This window comes from Anser brachyrhynchus (genome assembly GCF_964034855.1).
Source record: "Anser brachyrhynchus genome assembly, chromosome: 2".
Taxonomy (NCBI): domain Eukaryota; kingdom Metazoa; phylum Chordata; class Aves; order Anseriformes; family Anatidae; genus Anser; species Anser brachyrhynchus.
In genome coordinates this window covers 90,701,201-90,719,229 of record NC_137695.1, presented here as the reverse complement: position 1 = coordinate 90,719,229, position 18,029 = coordinate 90,701,201, and the positions used below count along the sequence as shown (strand labels likewise).

Below are 18,029 nucleotides of genomic sequence, written 5' to 3'. Positions count from 1 at the left end.
GATTCTCCTGGAGCGGAGAGCAACTACTAGAAACATGCTTTCATTATATTCAGTAAGTGAAGATGATTCATTTGAAATCATGTACGGGTGCATGCCCTTCTTATCCCCGTTATTTACAGTTTTACATAAGAAGATTCCAGCCTAACTGCCACCATCCTTTTCTTTCCTCCTGAAGAAAAATCCTTCCAATTTTTCCTATATGTTCATCCAGTCCTTACTAAAGAGATACCTACCATCTCCCACACCGATAAGACAAAAAAAAAAGTAAAATTGTATTTCCTGCATGCTTTATTTACTTCTTTACTTCTAAATCTCCTTTCAGCAGTGTGCTTAAAAAAGTATTTTGATTTTATTTTTATTAATTTTAACAGTTTTGCCAGTTCAAACAGAAACATTTGGGGAAAGGTTGCTGAAAACTAATTACAGAACATTCTGGACACTTTTAATAGGAGTTTAGGATCTAAAATTTAACAAAAAAGCCACGAATATCCAGCTACTAAATCCTTCATTCAGAGTTCAGCAAGCTTCAGTGACCCTGATGAGCACAACAGCCTTGGAATGGTAGAGGGGTAGATCCTGAGGTAGCCTAATCTCAGAAAATTAAAAGCTTTGAAGATTAAGAGCAGGACCTTGAAATGACCCAGAGAGAAAGAAAGAGACTAAGTGGTTTCTGCAGCCAGTTACTCGCAGAAAGCAGGCTGCTAAGCCCCAGATGCCCTCAGCCAACTCTCCAGCTCAGGAGTATTCCAGCTCAGTGCTTTGGTCTCTGCAGGGGCAAAAGATCAGAGCCACAAGTCCCCAAAACAGATTTTAGTTTGCCAGAAACTTGGTATGGCAGCTATCCTGTCTAATTTTTTTTTTTTCCCCTGGATAATTTCACAAGAGTTGCATTTACTCTGAAGTGACAAAGTTACTGAGTCATACAGGAAAGCTACCTTACAGATTTCAGAAATTTTGATGGCTGTTCTAATTTATTTTCCTCCTTGTTTATTTTCTTTATTAAAGAGAGAATACTCTCTTTAAACATGGACAAAAGTAGGATGCAGAAATCCACGTCTGAAGCCTAACTGGTACTGAAGATACCAAGTTCACTGCATTTCATGGGCTAAATTCCTGCTTTACACCTTAGGGCTCTCCTTACCTTTTTCACAGAACCGTAATCAATCTTGCTTTCAGCATACGGTTCCCTAAAACGTCAGCTCCATTCCTGAAAAGCTGTTGACAAGTCAGATATTCCTCTTGCTTTATGTTCTGCCTGACCAGTACCTGCTTGTCCCTTAACCAATTACTCCTACATGCAAGGTTTTGTACTTCACTAAGCAGAATCCCCTTGCAGCCAAGCAAAATGTCATTTTCAAGGCTCCAGCCTGCAAGTTACAGGGTAGATGTGTGCATGGAGGGGGAAGACGGAACTAAAATTTCTTCAGCCTCACAACAATTTATGTTAAAATGCAAGCCCCATGTCATTAAGCAGCACTGCTGATTAAGCACACTCTAGGAATATACCCACAGCTACTAGAGGGATAACTTCAGAGAACAGGGCAAAGACCAATGAAGGCAAGGGCTACACAACAGAAACTGTTTTGTTTCATACGAACCTTTTATTAAAACTATTACAATAATAATTTGTATCCCAAGCTTTTATGAAGCTGAATATATGAAGGTGCATTGTACCTCGCTATCCATTCTTGGCACAGGAATGAAGGAGCTCCCAGCACGCTTCACGTTCACTGGCAGTACAAAACACTGCAAGAATTAATTGCTCAACTGACAGCTGGTTGCACAAGAGGCAGCCTGCACATACGTGCAAAATACACGAAAATATTAACTGATTTTTCAGATCAGATCAATACCATAGACACACAGTTCCAAGAAAGTTTCACATGTCCAGGTGCTTTTTTTTTTTTCCGTTTGCCTTTTTTTTTGTGCATGTGTATGTTCGGTTTTGGGGGGATGGGATGGATTGCTCGTTTGTCTTTTCTTCCTAAGGAGAGCCACCCCAAACAAAATTAGACTCATGTTTCAGGAACAATTCACATCATGGATTTTATACACCCAAAGGAAGCAGAAATTAAAACTAAGCTGGAAGGAAGGCTGCCTGCAATTTTGAGTGAGAAGTCTGGCAGGAAAAACACCAACTGGTCTCTGGCTTGCCAAATTGCTCAGTGATGACACTGTGGGGTATCAAAGGCAATGGAGTTACAATTACCAGAATTATCAGGAGACATCAGTGGAAGTGAAAAAGAAATCTGAGGTGACAACTCATTCATGCATGCAAAGTTACTACAACATTGTAAACAACCATCAGAAGATTGTCCATCTTTAATTGATTTTGACTTATTATCAAGTTAGCAAGGAATAAGTACTTCTCATTCTTTTATGCAGTGAGAAAAAGTGCTCTGAACTGATGACTACAACTTCTATACTTACTGCTCCTGCTGAATATGAAGTGATGCTCAGTTCAGCTTTATTGGCTACTCTTATCTGTTGAGCAAGATTCTTTGTAACTGATTTCATTTTGAACTTTTTCTTTGTCTTCCAATAGTTACAAAAACATGCCCAAAATTGGTATGGGTGAAAGACAAATGCACACACAAATATCTGTAACATTATTTGAAAATCTTCGCCATATAAAATAATCCTCAGAGGCACAGTTTCAAGTTTTAAGAATTTGTATTTGTATTCATCAGAGGACAGCTACCACAAAAGGTAGAGGAAACAGTAAAAGCAAAAGGGCTACACCTCTTCATGTTAACAAGCCCTGACCAATTAAGAATGCAGTTAATTTCCTTCTGGCACAGCTAGATTACTCACATGCACGGAGTCCATGCCAAAACACACCCATGCAATTAATAACAACTATCCAGTCCAATATAGCAACAAACAAAGCTAAAATAGCTTTAGACTGTCCCTTCATTTTACATTCTGAGCAAAACAATCACCTAAAGGCCCAGAAAAGATCCTTCTGTTTTCACAATTCTCACCATAGATAGTTTACGGAAAGCTGTGTTATAGCAACAAGTATATGCCAGCAATTCAAAAAAAAAAAAAAAGGGCAAGACAACGATCATCGAAAAACACTACCAACACCACAGAAAATCCCACACTCAATGAGTCAGAGTGGGAAAAAAGTCAATACAAGCTTTTTCTTCAAGAATATATAACAGATTCACAGATTCACAGATTTCTCTAGGTTGGAAGAGACCTCAAGATCATCGAGTCCAACCTCCGACCTAACACTAAGTACTCCACTAAACCATATCCCTAAGCTCTACATCTAAACGTCTTTTAAAGACCTCCAGGGATGGTGACTCCACCACCTCCCTGGGCAGCCCGTTCCAATGCTTAATAACCCTTTCGGTAAAGAAGTACTTCCTAACATCCAACCTAAAACTCCCCTGTCGCAACTTTAGCCCATTCCCCCTCGTCCTGTCACTAGGCACGTGGGAGAATAGACCAACCCCCACCTCTCTACAGCCTCCTTTCAGGTAACTGTAGAGAGCGATGAGGTCGCCCCTGAGCCTCCTCTTCTCCAGGCTGAACAAGCCCAGCTCCCTCAGCCGCTCCTCGTAAGACTTGTTCTCCAGACCCCTCACAAGCTTGGTCGCCCTTCTCTGGACTCGCTCGAGCACGTCCATGTCCTTCCTGTAGCGAGGGGCCCAAAACTGAACACAGTACTCGAGGTGCGGCCTCACCAGAGCCGAGTACAGGGGCACAATCACTTCCCTCGACCTGCTGGCCACACTGCTTCTTATACAGGCCAGGATGCCGTTGGCCTTCTTGGCCACCTGAGCACACTGCTGGCTCATATTCAGCCGACTATCCACCAATACTCCCAGGTCCTTCTCGGCCAGGCAGCTTTCCAGCCACTCATCTCCCAGCCTGTAGCTCTGCTTGGGGTTGTTGCAGCCCAGGTGCAGGACCCGGCACTTGGCCTTGTTGAACTTCATGCAGTTGACCTCAGCCCATCGCTCCAGCCTATCCAGATCCTCCTGCAGAGCCTTCCTGCCCTCGAGCAGATCGACACACGCACTTAGCTTGGTGTCGTCTGCAAACTTACTGAGGGTGCACTGGACGCCCTCATCCAGATCATCAATAAAGATATTAAAGAGGACCGGCCCCAGTACCGAGCCCTGGGGGACTCCACTAGTGACCGGCCTCCAACCAGATTTGACTCCATTCACCACAACTCTCTGGGCCCGGCCATCCAGCCAGTTTCTAACCCAGCGAAGCGTACGCCAGTCCAAGCCCCGAGCAGCCAGTTTCTTGAGGAGAATGTTGTGGGGAACGGTGTCAAAAGCCTTACTGAGGTCAAGGTAGACCACGTCCACAGCATTTCCCTCATCCACCAAGCGCGTCACTTGGTCATAGAAGGAGATCAGGTTCGTCAAGCAGGACCTGCCTTTCATAAACCCATGCTGACTGGGCCTGATCGCCTGCTTGCCCTGCAAGTGCCGCGTGATGACCCTCAAGATAATCTGCTCCATGAGCTTCCTTGGCACTGAGGTCAAACTGACAGGCCTATAGTTCCCCGGGTCTGCCCTCCGGCCCTTCTTATAGATGGGCGTCACATTGGCTAGCCGCCAGTCAACCGGGACCTCCCCCGATAGCCAGGACTGCCGATAAATGATGGAAAGCGGCTCGGCCAGCTCCTCCGCCAGTTCTCTCAGTACCCTTGGGTGGATCCCATCCGGCCCCATCGACTTGCGCACATCCAAGCTCCGTAGCAGGTCGCCAACCATTTCCTCATGGATAGCGAAGGCCACATCCTGCTCCCCATCCCCTTCCACCAGCTCAGGGCACTGGGTGTCCGGAGAACAACCGGTATTGCCGCTAAAGACTGAGGCAAAGGCGGCATTAAGCACCTCAGCCTTTTCCTCATCCTTAGTAACTAGGTTTCCCCTCGCATCCAGTAAAGGATGGAGATTCTCCCTAGTCCTCCGTTTCGCGTTGATGTATTTGTAAAAGGATTTTTTGTTGTCTTTAACGGCAGTAGCCAGATTGAGCTCCAGATGAGCTTTGGCCTTTCTAATTTTCTCCCTGCACAGCCTCGCTACATCCTTGTAGTCCTCCTCAGTGGCCCGCCCTTTTTTCCAAAGATTATAAACCCTCTTTTTTCTGCTAAGCTCCAGCCGCAACTCTCTGTTGAGCCAGGCCGGTCTTCTTCCACGCCGGCTCATCTTTGGGCACGTGGGGACGGACCGCTCCTGTGCCATCACGATTTCCTTCTTGAGGAGCGCCCAGCCTTCCTGGACTCCTCTGCCCTTCAGAACCGCCTCCCAAGGGACTCGGCCAACCAGCGTCCTGGACAAGGACTTAGATTTCAAGGCACAAAGAAATTGAGTCTATAACTTCAAGAGCACAACTTCAATGTATTCTTCTACTCTGGCTGTTATTATACACGTTGATATCTCCGAGTTCCCAGAACTAACCAACCCCAGAAAGCTATAATATGTATTAGACTAGTCACAGCAGTCTTCCTGACAGATTTCTTGTAATGCCATCTTCTTTTAGAGAAACTGTACAAGCGAACATAGATGTAGAAGTCATTAAATTCTTAATTACAGAAGGGGGGGCATGTGCTTACGCAGGAAAGAATTTTATGTTTTCTGTTCCTAACGTTGACCTGAATGCACCGAGTCAACCACAAAAGATCCTGAAACCTCAATGCTTCTGGACAAGTATGCTTATTAATCAAAATTTAGCAAACATTTACTTACCCAGCATCCTCCTGGAAGCCTTCCAATTCATCCCTTTGTTCTGCTAGAGTGGATTCTAAATCCAGATAGGTACCGTTGTGAGACAATTGTAGAGTGCAGTCATCAAGCTGTAGAGCAAAATTCAGAACATCAGATTTTAGCGGTGATTTTTTGACATACCTCTAGCATAGGCTTTCCATTTTCCAGGTCCGCAGACAAAATCTCCCTAAAACAAACCATATGTAGGAGGTAGAAGAGAGTGATGTTAGACAATTTACACAATCCCAAGTCCACGTTCACTAGATGCTTGGTCACAATGATAAGTTGTAACTAAACAAGCCTGAAGGAAGAGCTAAGAAGCAACGTGAACTTCTCTCTCACCATGACAGCCCAGTGTCAAATCACAAGAAACAAGGAAAATTTCTTCCCAAGGCACGGAAACAAACAAACAAAACAGGGCAGGTGGAAATACAGGGTGTCGTACCTTCCTGCTAGGGAAGAAGTGACCATCCACCTCAGACACCCTGGAGAACCCCGCCCAGAAGCAGAGGAGCTGCCATCGCTGAGCCCTGTCTGACAAACACTGCTGGGGACCTCGGTGTGTCACAGTGCTGGGGTCCTTCTGTAACCAGTTTCAAGTTCAACAGTATAGTAGCCCCAGATGTGTCATGTTACGACATATACAATCCGGTCTGATAACAAAACAGCCTCAGGTTGACCTGCCAAACAGAAGACACTTCATCTCTCTGGATGTGGCAGAACAAGATGACAGCTCCATTGCATACCTCTCAACCCTACCACTGTCATAGTTGCTTTTTGTGCAGGGGGGGATAAACTTACAGCCTCACGGCAGAGGCCACTTTGGGAAGAGGAGAACAATTATCACCATACCAACCTGCTGTTGCAGGTGGAAACCAACTCTCAGAAGGGATAAGCAAAGGTCCAAAGCAGCCAATGAGTCAAAGAAATGACATTATAACCCTTTATCAAACCCATGGATTTCAGTATTTGTTCTTTTAACACTAGAAAAGAAAATAATTGAAACTCCATCTTAGATGAGCCACCTGTATTTCCCACTGAAGTTACTGGCTCCCAGTAGCTGCTCAGGAGGTCACACTTCTTATCTGGATGCCAATACCAAGACTCAGTCACCCGGTTTCCTATCACAGGGATTTATCCGTCCAATAAAAGAATACCAGCAGTCTTCTCAGGGCCATTCTGGATTAACTGCATTGGAAATACTGCAGAAGACCAACTTTTTAATATGCAACTGATAGAGCATGACTTTTGAGGTAGCCCACATCACTGTGCTGAGCACTGTCTACAGCTTGAAAGAAAAAGTTCATTTTCTGGAGAAAGGAAAGGGTAGAGGGAAGAGGTGAAGTTGCATTTGAACCTGTTCCGCTTTCTCTTCCCGCCCTCCCCCCAGTGAAAGAGTAAGCACACCAAATAACGCGGCATGAGTTTTCACCCTGACTCCTGGGGATTAAAGAAAGAAAAGCACCTCCAGGCCCAGCTCCCTGATATTAAGAATTACAACAGTATTACTATTCTGCATCTCCCCGGGTACAAAGGATATTATTAACCTATGCTAATTCAAAATACACCCTTCAGAGAAGAAAGACTAAATACTGCTCCGGGAAACTTTTTTCCCAGTAGCCCAGGATATCAAATGAAATGCTAATTTATTCAAAGTAATGCCAAAAGGCAAACTACTAATTAGATAAATGTTCTGCTGTCACTATGGAGATTAGGAGATTTGCCCACAATTTCCAATTATACTGCATAATTAGGGAAAAGGAACAGTGCCTTACTAATGTCTTACGACTTTAGCGTATAAAAAGCATGATGAGAACAGGAAGTACTTCGTGTACAAGATAAAGGAAAATAGTACATTCTACCTATTTTCATCTCATCTCCATAGTTTCAGCTGAACATGGTATTCATCCAGGCTTTAAAGCATTGTCCACTGTATCCATTTATCCATCAACAGGAGTGATTGCAATTTCTTCCATTACTATATCTTTTATTTCCCTTACTTAACAGTGAATCTTGCCAAAAAAGTCTCTCTTGCTTGTGTACACACAGACATGAAAAGGAGCAAAACAACACTTTGAAAAGCAGTAAGAACTAAGGCAATAAGCTCTGGAATCATCCTTCCACAGGGTCATTATGCTACTTTGCATCTTCCCTTTCAAGCTTCACCAGCACTCATATTTTATAGGCAGTATACAAAAAGAGAAGTTACCTTATGATTTTTTTTTAATTAGTAAATCGCCTGCCTTTTTCAACACAAAGGATGGCTGATGTTCACTCATTAGTGCTTATTAGTAGTAATTCAGGATGTTGGGTCTCTCCCCTCTGTTCAGTGTTAATTCCATGTTTATCTGCTACGCATCACTTCTCCCTGTCTCTGGAGACCCCCATAGACAGCCTCTATCTAGCTCCTTTCGGACATGCTCTTCCCATTGATCACAATTCACATTAAAAATCTTTATTAGCACACATCTTCTCCGAGGATGATCAAAAGGCAGAATCTATAAAGAGCCTTTCAAAAAATATTTAACACAGCTGTTTTCCATAACCATGAACAAGACAGCTATTCAACTTTTTAGAAGTTATTTCTGTTTATTTCACTTTATTCTTTACAATTCTTTTTGACTCTTAAATATTCCCTACTGGTCCCAAAACTCAGATGAGCATTTTGTTGTTGTTGAACTGCTCAACCTGTTAGTACTATTGCCACGAGGTCTTTTTTTTTCCATAAACATAAAAAACACTTTCTAAAATCTCTCTTGCCAGTCCCTTCAAATCATTAGTCATTTTTTCCAATCACACCTGTGTGTTGCCCAGAAGAGCCAAAAATTTTATATAAGTAATATAACAACAACAAAAAAAAAGTAGTCAAGGTGACAATTTCTATTTTGTGCATCATAAATATTTGTCGTCTTTTAATCATCTCCACAAAAGTACTCAAAAGCTTTAAAAAAAATTGAAACAGAATGATAGTTTCAGCAGAAGAAATTGTATCGATGCCCCAGTGAGTCATCACCACAATTAGAAATTCTTTAAATAACCCTGAAATAGAGTTTTCCCACAGATAATTATATCGGGGAAATGTAAGGAAAAGGAACAGGAAGCACATAATAAGACCATAAGAGTATGAGCAATAGTTACACTACTGCAAGCTTATAGTTACACTGAACACAAATAATTAAGCAAAAGCAAACAAACTGATTAAACTGTTAAAATACCAGAACACTTAAAACCAGTGTTTACTAATCCCTCATCCTCTGCCATTTAACCAGTGGCAGAAGGAAGCTCCAGCACACCATACCCAAGGAGAGGTGTCCTGCCCTCGATCCTGGCCAGGAACGGGCAGAGCGAGGTCAGCGCTGCCAAGCTCCAGCTTTGCCCTGCCCTTGGGTCCCCCTGAGCCCAAATGCTTCCCACTTGCCCCGTGAAATCTTGCAGGCAGGGCAATGTCAAGCCAGCATCTCTTGCAAGTGCTCCTTCTGGGCTGCCGGGAAACAAAGGATGTGGCGCAGAAGCTCAGTTGGTCATTATCTTCCGCAGGTAACCAAATTCAGTCAGTTTTGGCTAGTCCCTCAGCCCGTAGGGCCAGAATCATTTGCACTGCAAGGCCACTGAGCTTCAGACGACTCAAAATAGTTCAATGACAGTACACAGACAATGACTTTTGCTTTCTTGTTTTACACAGTGACCTGTAGGAAGAGGTAACACCCATTTCTCTCCATTGAGAAGACGACCACAAAGAAGCCCTTGTTGCCGTGCAACAGGAAAGCTCGCCATTTCGTCGATTTAGATTAGAAGTTAGAAGGAAATTCTTTACTCTGAGGGTGGTGAGGCACTGGCACAGGCTGCCCAGAGGAGCTGTGGATGCCCCATCCCTGGAAGTATCTAAGGCCAGGCTGGATGGGGCTTTGGGCAACCTGGCCATGGGGAAGCATCTCAGCCCATAGCAGGGGAGTTGAAACTAGATGGTCTTTAGGTTCCCTTCCAACCAAAACCATTCTGTGATCTCTGAATTTCATAGCTTAAGGAACAAGGAACTGTGGGGCAAAAAAAAACTAAACAAACCAGCAGCACAGAAGGACAACCATCTGCCAGTCACACGATGCCAGTAAGTGATTACTGCTGCTTTCAGACACTACAAGAGAAACTGCTTGAATGACAATAAAGAAAAGAGAGTTCAGTCACTGTTTTCATCTACTGCCTTTGGCTCCTCACAATCCAAGAGAAACACTGGAAGTGAGGTGTTGGCGGCCACAAGAAGGGAGCACAGGCTCCCGAGCACAGGCGCGTGAAGCAGGCCACACGTAGGCCGAGTGCCAAGGTCTGCTTCACAAGCACCCCACGCACGCACCGGCCATCTTGATCAAGAAGCCTGGCGGGTAAATACCTAAACACAGAGGCAACGTGCACCGTACCATGCCAAGAGAAACTTGTGGAAGTCTGCTTTCTCTTCCTCCACAGTGCTCTGCGAGATTAGTACATGTCCCAGGTGGACTTTCCTTCCTTTGGCTTGTTTTAACCCCTCTGTCCCAAGGCAGCATAGGCTGGCAAAGGTTAAGGGCAGTGGAAATGCCACATGCACCCTCCCTGCTTTTCGGAAAGCATAACAGCAGAACCACAAACCATTAAAAAAGCTTCTCTTTGCTGTTTGTTCAGAGACCACAGAAGTGCATTTTTCAACAACCAGCCTTGGGGAGCTGCTCTTCCCTCACCCCGAGAATCCACTCGGATTTTGGACAAGTGGCTGTTCGCGTCTCCCAAACCCCAAGGCATTGACAAGTCAACAGCCAGTGCGTGCAACGACAGTGCCAAACACTTTCTTGATTTTATCCTCCATTTAAATAAATGTAGGCACCACTCAAAGATCCAGTTCAGATAGCAAACAAGTCCCATTCACAGTGCGAAGAGGCCTATGTTACGAGTTCAAAGGATAAACTTATTTTCCAGTGTTACCACACAAGTTACCAAAACTGCTCGACTCCACAGCCACCAGCTGGAACTACATCAGATTCACCAAGTTTCTGGTAATTCTAGCTAAAGTTACTGGGCAGATTATTTTGCTCGTTTAGTTGTTTCCAGAATTAGAGGGAAAGGAAATGCCTTACAAAAAAAAAAAACAAACCTTGGAATAATCCAGTACAAGCTGTAGAAATAAAATCCCTCTTCAGTTCTAGCTTCTGGCACAGACTCGGAAAACCCTTATCTTACTCAAATGTCTTAGCTCATCTTTCATTTAATGATCATTTGGTGGTAATTGTTCCTATTAGTGTTGGCATGCTCCTTACTCACCTACAGGATGCTTTGCAGAATAGGTGGAATGGTTGACTAAAAAAATAGTCCCTTTACACTCAGTTTTCCATTTTTAAATCCAAAGCATTGTTTTGCTTTACAGATTGCAAGCTTGACACATTTGCCCACTTCAGCTACACAGTTTTAAAAGGTGCTCCTTTCCAGTTCAGCTGTTTCTATTGGGATGGCAATCCTGTTACCAAGGCCTACAAATGCCAGTTTTCCCTCTCCTTTGACGTCTCTTCCCTCCACCCCCACTTTTTTTTTTTAATTAAAAAAATAACCCATTTCTACTCAGGAAAAGTGTAGAAAAACATCCCTGCCTCCTTACCAAACATATTGCATATTTCTAAGAAAACTGCAGAAACCAAAATGGTGCAAATCAATATTTAATGCTCTCACCCACAGCTGAGCTTCAAATGGAGGATGATCATGCTCTATTCAGAGAGCATCATATTTTAATGCTTTTGAAATTTAAGTACAGATCACCAGACATAAGTTTTCTGCATTTGCACACAGCTGGCCTTTTAAAACAGTACAGCGTTGCTGTCCCTGTTACGTCTCACAGAGTAACGAAACATGGAGATGGTCTGAACACATCCCAAATGCAACCCACTAGAACACCTACCTGCCTTCAGAGCTGCTACCAGATACCCTCCAGCCAAGGGCCTCAATCCCTTCCTTCTCATACGAAGAATAGGTCTAACCAGCCCATGCCACTGACATGCCAGTCATAAGCACTTCAGGTAACATAACAAAAAAGAGAGACCAAAGCATCCAGCTCAGGAGTGATGCTGCATGACCTATCTCAGGTACAAAGCTTGACATTAATGAGATGAAATGAAAGCAAGTAATCTGTAAACCAGATGTTAGTGCTCAAAATTAATGGTGTATGCTAGAAACTGCTCTCATCTTCCAGTCTGACAGACACCCAACACAGCATGCAACCACTGTATCTTGATCTAAAACTCCCAATGCTCTCAGCAACTCCACTGCAATTGCTTAGAACAAAGCTTTAAACTCTTCCCCCCCATACTTGTTTTTTAAATTAGCTTTGTATTTTCTTGTCCATGTATTTTCTTAATTTTTTTTTAAAGTTACAATAAAGCCCACACTTTCAGGAGGTCAGAGTTCTAAAGTTAAGCTCAGCCACAGGCTCTGTACAGATGGCTACTTCTGAAGAAGGCCCTGCTCCCAAAAGCCAACAGGGTTTCCAAACCCTACCAAACTCACTCCTCCGTACTCATTTCGAGGCTAGGTAAAGAAACTTGTTTGCTAGATCATTGACCTTACAACTAATTTAGCAGGCACAACAGCATTCTCCAATTTTGTGTCACTTCAGGAGCAATTAGCATAGTTTATAGGAATAACTTAATGCTAATGCACTTTTAGTTTATTTTTTAGCACACTAATTGCCAAACTGCTTCACAGCCCCTGTGCATGTTGCAGAGCTTACATGCAGTTGCATCAACAGCACAGCGCCTACGCAAAGTATAGGCTGCAGGTTTGTGTGACCAGGCATAGGGCAGTCAGAGCACAATTCCTTTGAAAGGAACTACTACTCCAAGATGAAAATGTTGGTATTTCATATGCAGACTGCAGTCCTGGTCTGAAACAGCAGCTTTTATCTCAGGCCTGGCTGACGCCACCGAGTACTGCTGGGGTCAGGTACTACAGTGCACGAAGCGAAACATTAATGCCACATGAGATCCTGGAGAGCCACTGGAACAACACGCTGCCAATACAAATACTCTGCTGAAATAACAAAGAAACTGAAAACAAACACTGAAAGCTGTTACATTAATATTATGGGTTCGACTTAAGAATAACAAAAGGAAGTTCAGAGTTCAAAATTCTGGAACTGTGCTATTTTGGGGGTCTCAAACACAGGCAACGCATCGCAGTGAAACCGTAACGCACAGATGCGTACCTGTTGCTATTCCTAGGCGGTGGATTATGCCCCCGACTTGCCAGAGCTCTCACTTAGCAGCTCCTTTTAACACAGTGCTCCACGGGGAGCCGTTCAGAGTTTACTGGAGTATCTGCTTCCAAATAAGACACCAGGGCTTCCATCAGTAGCCACACGAGCATTGCTGGAAAACGTGCGAGTGCTCAAAATGTCAACAAGCGTGGAACAAGAAAGCAAATTAAATTCACCTAGGGATGGGGACTACTGAAACGTTCAGTATAAACAAGGAAAACAGAAGACATTAGAAATAATTGAGATTCTGCATAAGAACTAGGCAAAATTTCATTCTGCATGAGAACTGACGCACGTTCCTCCCCCACCTAATTTAATCATTTTAAGTTAAATTAGAGAAAACACATGAAGCAAACAGCCAACAGCAGAGCTCAGCAAACTGAAATCGTTTAGACCAAAAATCTCTCCAGCTTTTTAAGCCAGAAGAACCTACTGCATTTTCTAGTTTTCTCACGGTAAAGATAATGAACATACAATGATGCAAATAACCTAACCTCTGCATCTGCTCATTAACTTTTTGGCACCTCGATTCTTCTATTCCTTTTCCCCATCCTTGTTCAGCTTTTCCTCACTACAAACACAAAGAGCTAGCTCTTCTGGCCTTCATGGTTAAGTATGTCTTCAGCTAAACAAAAAGGAGAGCAGCCATAAGAACAGGAGCCTTTATTTGGCAGCATATACCGCTTTTTGGCGGATACACAGGGGATGCCTACAGCTGACACGCTCTCATTACCATTTGGTTGGAATTACTGTGAAGGTATCCAAGGAAATGGAAATAATCTCTAAGAAGCAGATAGGTCAAGAAAAGGGAGAGGAGGAGGGAAAGGATTAGCTTCAATGGAGTTTATCATCTGAAGAATCTTTTGTTCAAACTTGTGTGTGTAGGAAACCACAGAAATCGTTCTTTCAAAGATAAGGTGCAGTTCAAGAAAGCAAAAATTGTACTGAACTCATGACAAAATTTCAAACTGCTTTTTCTGTACTTATGAAACTGTAAACTGCGAAATACGTCATATTTAAGAAATATTTTTGAAGTGATGTAACAGAATGAATCGAGGATTCAAAGCCTTTTATTTTAACACGTCCTTACAAACGAGCTGTCTCCCAGCACTCTCCAGTTTGCAGCTGAAGATGCAGACTGCATAGCTAGCACTTCCACCTCTGCTACTCTGCTTGCACATGACACACTATGGATCGCTCACTACCCTACCACAAAACTACAATGCTGGACTGCCACACCACCACCCACGCAGTTTACAGAGGCGCAGCAAGGACACAGTAAGCAGTAAATTGCAATCTGTAGGAGTGGTGGTTTCATTGACGCAGTGGCTAAGCGCCTAGTAGACAGCATACCACAAAAAGCAAGACACCAAAACCCCACAAACATTGTGTTTGCGGCCACATGACCCACGTCTGCACCCTTTTATATGCAGGGCAGCTGGAACATCAGTCTTGGGATCAGCAGTGCTTCAAATCAGTATTTGAGAGAACAGGGTGTTTGCATCCTTAATTCCTCCCCAATGAGAAGTCAAAACTAAGGAAAACAGGGAAAGAAGAGACAAGGTATCAGGCCATTTGGAAACCTGAAGCAGAGAGGTTTTGGGAAAAACAAGACAGTTCAAGAGAGAGAGGACCTGACAGCAGTCCTGGAAAAATTTACAAATTTCTAAGAGCCAAAGCAGGGGAGATTTAGAGTTAATGATAGTCAAGGAGAGTCACTAGTGGAAACAGGAAGACCAGGGTAAACTATCCTTCATTATAGTCAAAATTTGTCTTGGAGGATTCTGGTTAGCTATTTAAAAGGGAAAAAAAAAAAACAAAACACCACAAGCACAACCCCTTGGGTTAATGTACAGGAAAATGCATTGTGTTAAACACATTAATGCCAAGGAAAAAAAAATACAAAAACTTGAAATACAAAAAATAAAGCATGGCAGGATTACTGAAGAAAACATCATGCACTTGTCAACAGAATCATTTTTCAGACACAACCTGAATCCTGGAGGTTTAGATGAAAGATTTTGTCTATTAACAACTGTTCTAATGACTACTATCATCAACTCTTTCTGATACTTAGACTGACTCTTAAAGGTTTTGTGATTCAAAACCTAATATCAACTGTAAAAATCATTAAAAGACCATGATTAAGAAGTTTATGAGAATGAAATTCAATAGAGAGCAGTAGACAAATGGTAAAGAATCATGTACCTTGCAGATTCTTTTAACTCCTACTCCCAAATTTATAAAAGCACAAGGGATCTAAAGTTTTTACCCTTAAGCAGAATTTATTTGGCACTTGTGCTTCAACTACTTTTATTCTATTTTTTTTAAATCATCCATTTTTCCTTCCGTTTGATTAGCTGCCAAGCAGCAGTTTCAACCCCAAAGCTTTAAAGCAGTTGCCTGGACCAGAATAGGAAAACAAAAGAGAACTTTGGCATTCATTAGGAGCACGACTTAACAATAGTCAACCAGAAAGCCACACACTCAAACCCAGTTACAAGCAAAATACAAGTCTGTAAGGAAACGATGAATGTAGTATTATCATCGGCCATATATCAAGCACTCATTCCTTATTTACACTCTGACCATCCTGTTTCAAAAGGCATACAGAGAACATAGCTAAATACAAACGGCTTCAGCAACAACTCTTGATCTATCCTCCCTAGAAGTGAACAAGCTCTAAATGGTATCAGTGAGGACCAGTTCAAGAAGCCATAAGAGAACAAAAAGACCAAGATAGCTTAGAAAAAGCAGAGAGGATGATGGTACTGAAAACCTAAAAAAAAAAAGTCAATCATGCTCAGACTTTTACAGAACAAAGGAATAAATTAATGAAAAACTATGAAACTAGTTAAAAGTGAGACTTAAATACAGTACACAATGGGCCAATAAAGCTCATAATTAGAGTTCAAAGCTTAGAGATCAAATGCAATTAAGTGCTTCTAGAAATTGGAAAAACTACTTCGTAATTAATAGCATATAAAACAGGTATGCTTCAAGCCAACAGGCATCCAATATCTATTATTTAAATTTATCCATTATGGTGGTGCTCAAATATCCCTCTAAACCATCTGGTACTAGCTACTGTAAAAGATCACTGCCACAGTTATCACTTTCGTCTATGCACAAGAGAACCAGAACAAGCCTGCACTCTGCTATAAGCATGAAAGCTCCTATAAACAAGCACGCATGGGGTCCCTGTTTCCAGTGCCTGCTCCCAACGTTTCATTTTTTTTAAACAATTGAATGATCAAAATAAAACACACCAATAGTAGTTTTAATAGATAATATTGGCCAAACCCACTAAGACTGAAGAGCTTTCATTTTTTGCAGTCCTCAATGAATTAAGCTTGCAGATGTCTAGCTGGTTGATTCCAAATATGTTTGCCTTCAGAAGAGATGCTGAGAATTTCTACTTACTCATACAAGACCAAACACATGCAGCAGCTTTATGTACCTAAATGCTGTCATTAAGGCCTCGGCACTTCTCAGCTTTAAAGCCCATAGCTCTATCTCCGTACCCTACTCCGCTGTCCTTCACTTGCAACAGCTTCCTTGCGGTTCCTTTTAACATAGACCACTGAACATCCAAGTCCTGACAAGGCTTTCCCTGCAACACAACTGAGCAGCAATCTACTGAAACAGCCCAGGAGCACTGGGTCGGAAGTGCCTGATGCTGACTTGTCACCAAAGCCAGTGTATTATGGAAGAACAAACTTCTACATATCTAGAAAGTAATGAGGACAGAGAAGACTCTGTGGACATCTTTTGAGGACGAAGCTGTCAAAATTATTTTAGAGACACCTAAGTGGATTAGGAAAATGGCATTTAGGAGTATGCCTAGACTGCACAAAGCTCTCTAATCCCAAATTGCTTGGGGCAACATTTTATACCACAGATAAGCCTTGATAACCATTTGGTTGAGTTCAAGTGTTCCTCACAGCTGCCTGTAGCACAGTCACTTGGAATATCGTATCACGCACACATGCATCCTGAAGCTGTATGCACTTGCTGCTTAGTTATTTCCGAGAAGGTGCAGAAACACTATGCTCACACCATATAAAACCAGGGACTTCCCAGCTGTGATGGAGGACTGTTCTTTGGCAAAAAAAGCTGCAATAAACACACTGATTTATGCTTCAGAGTTGAATGAGAATGCAAAGGTGGTTATGAATGCAACTATTTTGTCAACTATTTAGAGGAGACATCTTTAATACTAAAAGCAGAAAAGAGTGAAGATTTTCACATGGAGAAACATGCCCAGTACTTGCAGTTTGGAACAAAAGTTACGAGTAAGTTTTAAACAGTGCGAAGAGTCACACTTAGAGCAGAACCAATCCCGAAGCGGTTAACCCATAGACACAGAGCAAGATTTTGGCACGTTCAGAAAGAGCAAATGTTTTCCCAATCCTTAGATCAAGGCATTCATCACAAGATCCTTCCTCCAGTCTAAACAAGGCCTTTTGGTACTTGCTGCATTCTCAAAAGTCTGAAACCAGAAGTATAATTCTCATACAAGAAGAAAGGGTAATTATATACTGCTTTATGCTAGATAAAGCACCATGTTAGTTAATGATAATGAATAAAATACATTTCCCTTCCACACTACTTGCTTTTTGTATTCCCTCTATAATCATCATGATCTCTCTTCACTGTTTTAATTAAAAAAAGCAGTACAACCCTACAGCACAAATAAATAACACAGTCAAGTAAAAAAGAATAGCTATTAGTCTCTCTTTGGTATTGATTTTACTAAGAATTACATCAAGAGCTAGTTTATTTTCAGTATGAGCTTAACTGCTATTACAATTTAAAAATCTAACTGAGCTTTCTTTACCTCAGAGCTGTAGCTGTTCATCCTTCCAGTTCCAATCACTATGGGTAAATGTCTCAAATAGCTCACACACACTAGCTTGAGCTAACTACAATCAAAAACTCTGAAAGATGAAGCACAAAGCTCTGTTTTATTCATGGTGCTTTTGTTTGCCAATTAATTTAAAAGTAGTCCTTCAAGTAGGAAG

The 18,029-nt window shown here is 42.3% G+C and overlaps 1 protein-coding gene across 9 annotated transcripts in view; it reads right to left on the bottom strand.

Annotated features, from left to right (window-relative positions):
• The window catches only part of FHOD3 (formin homology 2 domain containing 3), a 415,825-nt gene that overhangs the window by 374,301 nt on the left and 23,495 nt on the right, over positions 1 to 18,029 (bottom strand). For all 9 annotated transcript variants that reach the window (XM_080583589.1, XM_080583581.1, XM_080583582.1 and 6 more), the window contains exon 2: positions 5,721 to 5,827. In XM_080583589.1, the coding sequence (XP_080439715.1) occupies positions 5,721 to 5,827 (107 nt within the window). The remainder of the gene's footprint in view (positions 1 to 5,720; positions 5,828 to 18,029) is intronic.